This window comes from Vicia villosa, unplaced genomic scaffold (genome assembly GCF_029867415.1).
Source record: "Vicia villosa cultivar HV-30 ecotype Madison, WI unplaced genomic scaffold, Vvil1.0 ctg.001354F_1_1, whole genome shotgun sequence".
Classification (NCBI taxonomy): Eukaryota; Viridiplantae; Streptophyta; class Magnoliopsida; order Fabales; family Fabaceae; genus Vicia; species Vicia villosa.
Window position 1 is genome coordinate 407,947 of NW_026705588.1, and position 9,732 is coordinate 417,678.

At 37.7% G+C, this 9,732-nt stretch overlaps 1 protein-coding gene across 1 annotated transcript; it reads left to right on the plus strand.

The window, feature by feature from the left end:
• The first annotated feature begins 545 nt into the window (after positions 1–545).
• On the plus strand, positions 546–896 carry LOC131634798 (uncharacterized mitochondrial protein AtMg00310-like). Its single transcript, XM_058905419.1, has one exon. It carries the CDS (start codon positions 546–548, stop codon positions 894–896), a length of 351 nt encoding a protein of 116 aa, XP_058761402.1.
• Positions 897–9,732: the final 8,836 nt, after the last annotated feature.

A 9,732-nucleotide genomic window follows, 5' to 3' on the forward strand; every position in this document is an offset into this window, starting at 1 on the left:
CGTGACTTCGGTGAACTATTATGTGCTGGTAAACTCTGACAGTGTTGGACCTATTGAACTAGGAAGAGGCTTAAGGCAAGGAGACCCACTGTCTCCTTATCTCTTTATTTTTATATTGGAAGGACTTACTACTCTTATAAAGAGCTTCGTGCCCAAGGGCGATATCCATGGTATCCAAGTCTGTAGAGGGGCACCCAGTGTGTCCCATCTGATTTTCGCCGACGATTGTTTTCTTTTTTGCAGGGCCAACCTTTCAAAAGTACGTCATATCATGGAGTTACTTGATTTATATTCCAAGGCGGCTGGACAGGAGATTAATATGTCAAAATGGAGGTTTTCTTTAGCCACAACTTGAGCACCCCAATGCAAGAGGATCTAGCTAAAGTCATGGGGGTCCGGCACGTTTTGGGTACCGGTAATTATTTGGGGCTGCCATTTTTGATAGGTAGGAGAAAGAAGGCAACCTTTTCCTTTATCAAGGATTGTATCTGGAAGCGTATTAATTCATGGAGAGGAAGGTCCTTATCCAAAGTAGTTAAGAAACCATGATTAAGTTTGTTCTCCAAGCTATCCCGACTTATATTATGAGTGTCTTTCTTCTTCCAGATGGTGTGATCGATGACATTGAGAAAATGATTAATTCCTTTTGGTGGGGAGGTGGTGCTAATAGTAAGGGGATTAGATGGATGTCGTGGGATAAGCTGACTTGTTTGAAGGAGGAAGGTGGCTTAGGGTTTCGGGACTTTAAAGCTTTTATTATGTCAATGGTTGCTAAACAAGGTTGGTTTATCATGTCTAATCCTGAAGCTCTCGTGTCCAGAATATTCAAAGCAAGGTATTTTCCGAGAACTTCTTTCTTTGATGCAACTCTTGGTTATAATCCCAGCTTTGTTTAGAGAGGTGTTTGGAAGGCTCGAGAGGTTCTAACATTGGGATGCATGTGGAGTATTGGCGATGGGAGCAATATAAAAGTCATGAATGAACCTTGGCTCCGTGGCACCCGTGAGGGTTGTTTGAGTGGTCCGCAAGTTCAAGGTGCGTACAATATTAGAGTTAAAGATTTGTTGCTGCCTAATGCTAAACTGTGGAATATGAGGACTCTTCGTGATTTGTTTGATGTTACAGTTACAAAAGACATCTTGCAAGTCCCTTTAGTGGAGGATGTTGTGGTTGACCGGTTGGTTTTGAAGGAAGAACATCATGGTTCTTATAGTGTCAGGTCGGGGTATCACATTTAGAGGAAGGAGAGGAAAAGAAATGGAGGGGTGGACGTGGATGGTAATTGGAATAGCTTATGGCAGATATCATCACCAGCTAGAGTTAAACATCTCCTTTGGAGAATTTGTAGGGAATGTCTCCCGACAAGAGTGCGACTCCGTCGACATTATGTTTCATGTGATCCAAATTGTGCGTCTTGCGATAACAGTTATGAAGATGATTGGCATGTTTTCTTCGGGTGTGTGGAAGCAATTTCTTCTTGGCGGGCAGCAGGTTTGTTTAATGTCATATCTCCCCATCTCTTATCTTTTCAGGATGCTAAATCTGTTATTATTGATATATGTAGGAAGGAAGATAGAAATATTGCTGGTAGATTAGCGGTTATGATAGAGGGCTTGTGGAAGAATAGAAATGATTGGGTCTGGAATGAAGAGAAGGAAGAAGCTACTAAACTCGGTTGGCTAGCCTTACACAAGTAGCAAGAATGGTTTACCGCTCAACAAGTTCGTCATTCTGAAGGCAATAATGGGAATTTTCTACATTGGAGTCTGCCGCCGAGTGGTCTTTTTAAGTGTAACGTGGATGTGGGCTTTAACCGTCATTTAGGTACAACAAACTGTGGGTGGTGTCTTCGCGATGATCATGGGGATTTTGTTGTTGCTGGTACTACTTGGGATGGTGGTACTTTATCCATTTTAGAAGCGGAAGCCTTAGCCCTCAAGGAAGCTATACAAGGTGTTAGCACCCTGAACCTTGTTCATGTTATCTTTGAAAGTGACTCTCAGTTGGTAGTTCATTGACTTCGGTCAAACTCTTGTGGTAACTCAGAGTTTAATTTTACTACTTCTTCTATTAAGATGTTGTTACTAGAATTTCCCCACTTTAAGGTAAAGTTTGTAAAGCGTCAAGCGAACTTGGTTGCCCATACATTAGCTAAGGCGGCCAACTCATGGACTCGACGCATGTTGCTTGACGAGATTCCTCCTTGTATTTCCTCTTATTTGAATAATGAAAGAAGTTAAGTTTGCTTTCGTCAAAAAAAAAGATTTTACAAAAGTTTTTAAATGATGATTTGTCATATTTTATAATTAACATGTTATTTAAAAAGGGATACATTGTCAATTTAAAAATATAAAAAATGTAAGAAGATGTCAAAACTGTTAGAATTTGAAATAGAAGAACTAATATGTTGATTCAACTAAAATATGAACATGTAGACCTTCTTACGGATGGAGCTTCAAGAGAAAATCTTAAAATATCAATTGTGTTGAGAAACTTAGAGATACTTTAGAATCATTCTAAAGATTTTTCTCAACTAATATTGAAATTTATACCTTCTTTCAAGCTGGATTGTATAGAAATATATGTTTTCTATCGAATATGCTAATATTAGGAATTGGAGTAATCTTTGGCTTTAAGCTAACTGAATACTGATCATTTGTGCATTTTCTAGTTTGAATATTGTTCTTTGACATCTTTCATTTAAATGGTAGAATACTGTACATAATATACATTTCTTTAGATTCAATATATCTCATATTTTTTAGAGGAAAATATATGTAAAGATAGATTAGTCGATGCAATTTTTTTGTTGATTAATATACTTTGTGAGTCCTTTTGAAGTTTTTTAACAACTTCCATAGATACTTAATTTGTTTGGAAATAAACCCGTTGGTATACCGACAGATTTTGCTGCAGCATTATTAAATAAAATATAATTCTCCATTGATCGCATATTAGTAGCAAATTCCGCAGGTATACCTACACACTACTAGAAATATTCTAGTTTCCTGCGGATTTACCTTTTGTTAACTGATAATTTTGATAGTAGCTGGGTCAAAAGAAAACAGAGTATTTTTGTACTTTAGGCTTTCGATTGGATAAGATTAGACAAAAGCCCAATTTATCAAGATCGAATAGAGTTGTATTCGTTGACAGATTTAAATTTGAAGTCTTTTGAATACAACACGTTGAAGACATGGCGCTTACAAGAGGAAAGAGTTTGAATTCAAATCAAAACGTTTTATTCATCAAAGACGCATAAAAGCTTCTTATTCAAAATAACCATGTAGACGTCGAACGTGGCATATTTTTAGAGAAAGACCTTTAGGGTCGAATTAGCATAAATAGGAGTCTTAATGTTAGGACTCAGTGTGTTTATTTTGTACAAATCACTCAATATACTGAAAGTGAAGGATAGAAAAACACTTAGAAAGGGGGGTTTGAATAAGTGTGACTTTAAAAACTCTTAAGATAAAAACAATTGCACAATGATTTTTATCCTGGTTCGTTGTTAACGAAACTACTCCAGTCCACCCCCTTAGAGTGATTTACCTCACCTGAGGATTTAATCCACTAATCAACCTTGATTACAATGGTTTTCCACTTAGATACCTTCTAAGTCTTCTAGAGTATTATGATCACACCTTGATCACTATAGGAACCTTTTACAAATTAATGTAAACAAATTCTTACAAGAGTATTGCAATGCTTCTTAATAAGCTATAATCACAACTGTGATATTTCTCTTAAGTTTAAGCTTAATCTCACTAAGATATTACAACAGTAATGAAGTGAGGTTGAAGATGAAGTTTTGAGAGCTTTTCACTTTGACAGCGTTTCTGTATGTTTGCGTAAAGTGTTGTATTCAGCTTCTCATCAGAACTTCTATTTATAGGCATTTTGAGAAGATGACCGTTGGGAGCATTTAATGCGTTGCGTGATCCGTACAACATTGCATATAATGTTTCACTCTTTTGTCAACTACCTCGAGCCTTGCTTTTCCTGCTTTAACTGACTTTGCCTTTAATAGCTTCTAACGCTCCTTTTGTCAGTCAGCGTAGCCTGCCATCTTGTACTTGCTTCTGATCTGATCTTTGTAGATACAACGTTTGAATATATCAGAGTCAAACAGCTTGGTGCAGAGCATCTTCTTGTCTTCTGACTTTGAAGTGCTTCAAGCGTGATACCATGAGAACTTCAGTGCTTCTGCTTCTGATCTCAAGCTCTTCTGATGCTTCAATAGATCATGTTCTGATTCTGCTTGACCATCTTCTGATGTCTTGCAAGAGCATGTTCTGATGTTGCATGCTGAACCTTCTGAGTCAGTGCTTCTTGCGCTGATTTTGTGCATACTCTTCATATATTTCCTGAAATGGAAATTGCATAGGATTAGAGTACCACATTGTCTTAAGCAAAATTCATATACATTGTTATCATCAAAACTAAGAATATTGATCAGAACAATTCTTGTTCTAACAATCTCCCCCTTTTTGATGATGACAAAAACATATATAATTGATATGAATTTGCAATCAGAATCACAGATGACCAAAGACAATTACACAGTTATAGCATAAGCATATAAACATAGTGTGTGAATATGTCTCCCCCTGAGATCAACAATCTCCCCCTGAGATTAACAATCCCCCTTGAAATAAATTCTGGAAGAATTTAAAAAATAAAAGACTTCCCTGAGTATTTTCCATTTCAGTTGAGACGTTCACATTTGCTTAAACTTTAGAACATTCAGAGCTTCTGCTTTTTGCTTCCATAGGACAGCTTCAGAGCTTTGAATTTCTTCTTGAATCATTGCATGCTTTGATTGCATCAGAACATTCTTGAATGTACCAGAGCATCATCAGAGCATCTTTACATCCTGAAATGTTTCAGAACAAACTATACGACAAAATTCAGAGCATGAATGAGTCAGAATCATTCTTTTAAGAAGGAACATGTATCAGAGCAACAACTCTGGTAAGTTCTTAAAAGAAATATATATCAAAACATATAAGGGATAAGAATGTGTTAGATCATATTCTGCCACGAGAATATCAGAACATTCTTCCTTCTTGCTTCTGATCTTGAAGCTTCACAGCACTAAGCTTGCTTCAATTTCCATGAGCATGTTTCTTTACATAATTGCTTTTCCCCATGTATTTGCTTCTCATGTTGAGCTTTTTCAGAATCACTTCAATCCTGCAAAAATATCAAAAACATAGAACTTGCAAATATTGTTAGGAATTTTGAGACTTACTCCCAACAACTGATATAATAAATCAAATCAATTATCACGTTTTCTCCCCCTTTTTGTCATAACATCAAAAAGCATTAAAGATTCAGACGAAAAAACAAACAATATGAGAGAAGAAGATAATATTTCATTGATTCAACAAAAGATATATCAGAAGATACAAAACATATGCAGGAAACAGATGCAAGAAACAAGAGACAGCTAAGACCAAAGGACTACGACTAACCTAGCTTAGAAACTATCTTGGCCAGAAGGTCTTGAATCTCAGAGGTGCTTTCAGTCTGCTTCTTCATGAAGGTTCTGAATTCCTCATGTGTTTCCTCATGCTTATCCAACTGAGAAGCTAGAGCATCCTGGTTCTGTTGGAGAGCCTTGACAGCGTTCACCAGAATAGAAGATCCAGCAGAAGAAGCTTCACAACTATTGTTCAGTGGAATAGCATGCCCAACAGAAGCATCTATCATGAGAATCTCATCTTGATTTTCCTCAGCAGGAAGTTTCTCAACAGGATGATTCTCATCAGCACTTTGTTTCTCAGCATCAGCTTATGACATAGAAGCATCTTCAGAATATTCTGGAGTAGGGATCTTAGAATCTTCATTCTCCAGAGCCTTAAAAATATCAGCCAGATTCTTTGGAGGAATGGGAGCAGCAACTTTTGAAGAATATTCAACTTCTGGATATACCATATCTGGTGCTTTCTCAGAGGGATTCTCCCTTAGCCAATTGAATATAGACTGAAAGTCTCCAGTCAGAACAGAATATGGGGGCTCCCATACGACCATGGTAAGACAGAGCGCTTGGTCAGACACATCTTCTGCAAGCTCATCAAGAAACTCTTTTTCTACAAGACAATGCCTGCCCTTGAGATGACTGACCTAGAATTCTTCATAGGATCTTAGGAATCCAAGATGACCTGGAGCTTCTGCTACGCACGCCTTCTGAAGCTTCAGAAACTCAGAGTCCATCTTTCTTCTGAAGATCCTCCAGAGATTTCTCAATTCAACATCATCCATCCAGGCATGATGCGCTGCCTTCAATGTCTCTAAACCTGCCTCCATTTTCAGATTTAATAATTCAAAATGTACACCAACAGAGAATTCCCGACGGGATTTGAGTCTGGTGACGGCAGAATCTGGGTTCAGAAAGAAGTAGGGTTGAGGTTCTCTATCAAGAGAGAGATGAGATTCTACTTCTTCTGACTCAGCGTCTAACACCACAAGCTCAGGTTCAGGACCGGGTTTGGGAGTGAAATTGCATTCATGAAACAATTGAGCCATAGAACCAGTACTTTTAGAGTCTGATTCTGGTGAATTGTTGGTGACAGGGTTAGAATGGGGGAATAGTTTGCATGAGGTGGAGGTTGAGAAGTGGAAATATTTGAGTGAGGAGGATAGAGAGTTTGAAGGGATTGAATGTCTAGAACGAGTGTATCAATGGGATGGTCAGAAGCAGGGTTAGTTATGGGTGAAGGAGGAGGAGTAAGAACTTTGGTAATTGGTGAAGAAGGAGGGGTGGGAACTTTGGTAGGTTGAGGGGATTCAACAAGGGCTGTTTGTGGTTGATTTTCTGGTTGAGAAGGTTGGGGAACTTCTGTTGGTATAGATTCTGAATTTAAAACAGAAACAGAGTCAGGCTCAGAAATATGTATACCTTTGGACTTCTTCTGAGACCCTTCAGAATCAGCTTCAAAACCTTTTCTCTTATTCTTCTCATAAACAGACCTTACCTTGCCCAGAGTTATTTCTCTCTTTCTGGCAGTTTCCTTCTGTTGTTCTTCCTTATTCACTTCTTCTTCTTGCTGATTCACCGCTTCTTGAATCACTTCTTCTTGAGCAACAACTTCCTTTTTCTTTTTATTTTTCTTCCTCTTCTTCTTTTCTACTTCCTTCTCATCCTCTGCTTTCTTTTCTTTCTCCGACTTCCTCTTCTTATTCTTTTTCTCAACAACTTCTTGTTCTACATTCTCATTTTCAACTAAAGCTTCTTGATTTTCTTCAACTACAGCTTCTTCCACAACAACATTCTCATCAACAACTGCAGCAGCTTCTTCTTGATTATTTTTCTCCTTAATGACAGAGGGACGATCAAACTTACGCTTTGTCCTTCTTTCTTTCTTAGCAGCAACTTCTGGAGCAGCTTCTAAAACATCTTCTAAAGCAGCAGGCTTAGAAGTTGAGGCTTTCTGACTGCCTTTCTTGACAGCGTTCAGATACTTAATTTTAATATCTGGTTGTTCATTTAAGAAAAACGCTTCAAACTCAGCTAGCACAGGTCCTCTTCTGATTCTGATTCCAAGAATAGGTTGAGGAGCATGTGCAACAACTTGAATAAGATTCATATTTCTCAAGGTGTTAGCATTCAATACACTTCCAGTGACGGTGAGAAGATCCTTGATGACACCAGCAGATTCTAGTTTTTCAACCATCTTGGTTTGAACCAGAATGTTGGTAATGATTCTTCCAAAAGGAATAATATTTCCTTTCTTCGTTCTATTTGAATCCCTAGAATCTCTTACATCATTCCACATATGATTAAAAATGATGTAAGGAGCATCAACCTTCTTCTGAGTACCAATGCAATACAGGATGTATTGTTGATCTTTGTTGACGAAGTTTGGAGAATGAGTTGCTTTCCTGTGATAGAAACAACCAAGAAGAATCTTTGTCCAGACTTTGTAGATGTTCTTCAAATCCTTAACATCCTTGGTCTTCGTCACATCTGGGTATAGTTCAGCAAGAACATCTGCCCAGTTTTCTCTTTGAGAAAGTTCAAAGGCGCCAACAGGCTCTTCCAAATCAAACAGTATTCTCAGAGTATCTTCAGTGATTGCAAAGAACCTTCCATGAACAAAAGATACAATCGCCTTAGGAATGACGAAAGCATTAACCCAAAATTCCTTGACCAAATCAGGATAGACTGATCCACATAATTCATGAAATAAAGGAGACCATCTTTGAAAGGCTATATTCTCCCTGAGATCAAACTGATGTTCTGCCAGATTATCAACATCAACCATCAACTCGCAGATAACCTCTAAATCTTCTCGAGGAATAGTGCATGTGAGTGGAGGATAGAACAGTTCTTCTTCTTCTTGAAGGTGTTGTTGAGAAGGAGATGGGGAGCCAGCAACGTTTGATGAAGAAGCAGCCATAGTTGCACAACTGAGTTTTCTAGGGTTCTTTCTTTTAGGGTAGTCAAAAAGGGCAAAAAGGTTACAGAAGTGCATAAACAAGAGAGAGAAGATGAATGCGTAAAAGAATAAACGTTATGATGTGAGATGAATATATAGAGGCGGATTTGAAAAAGAATGCAATGAAATTATGAGAATGAACAGTTACAGAATCAAATGAAATCAAACGCATTTAATGATGAATGACGTTAGGTGGGATAATGTGAAATTTGAAATGATTTGCACAGTTACCTAGGGCGGCGTCTCATCAGTTGCACGCATGTCTGTCCAAAGAAGAGTGAACACGTGTTCAACTTCTGGAGCAGTTGGTGAAAGCTGTTTTACTATAACTTTTGATTTTGACAGAGTTAGCACTTCTCATCTTCTCATTCTGATCAAGAATCCATGTTGCTATTCTTCAGAAAAGCTCTTGTTCTGATAGGATCATCCTTCTTTCCAAGAATGTCATCTTCTGAGTGAGTAGGTGTGAGTCTAGAAGATCTTCTGACTGTTGGCTTTTCAAAAATTCTGAGATTCTCTAAAGATGCAGCAAGTTGATCTTCTGATCCTTTGCTTCTGAGATTTTCAGCTTCTGATACTTTGCTTCTTGGTTCTTCAGCTTCTGAAATTGAGATATCTATATCTGCAAAATTCTCAAACTGCTTTGGCTTTTCAAGACCAAGCTTATCATCAAATCTGATATTGATTGATTCTTCTACAACCAATGTTTCAGTATTGTATACTCTGTAGCCTTTAGAGCGTTCAGAATATCCAAGAAGGAAACACTTCTGTGCCTTAGAATCAAACTTACCAAGATGATCTTTAGTATTCAGAATGAAATAAACACATCCAAAAGGATGAAAATATGAAATGTTGGGCTTTCTGTTCTTCCACAATTCATAAGGAGTCTTATTGAGAATAGGTCTTATAGAGATTCTATTCTGAATATAACATGCAGTGTTTATTGCTTTTGTCCAGAAATGCTTAGCCATATTGGTTTCATTGATCATGGTTCTAGCCATTTCTTGTAGAGTCCTATTCTTTCGCTCTACAAATCCATTTTGCTGTGGAGTTCTAGGGCAAGAGAAATCATGGGCAATACCATTTTCTTTGAAAAACTCCTCAAAGAATCTGTTCTCAAATTCTCCACCATGATCACTTCTGACCTTTATGATTTTGCACTCCTTCTCTGATTGAATCTGAGTGCAGAATTCAAAGAACACTGAATGAGACTCATCCTTGTGTTTTAAGAACTTTACCCATGTCCAGCGACTATAATCATCTACATTGACTAATCCATATTTCTTCC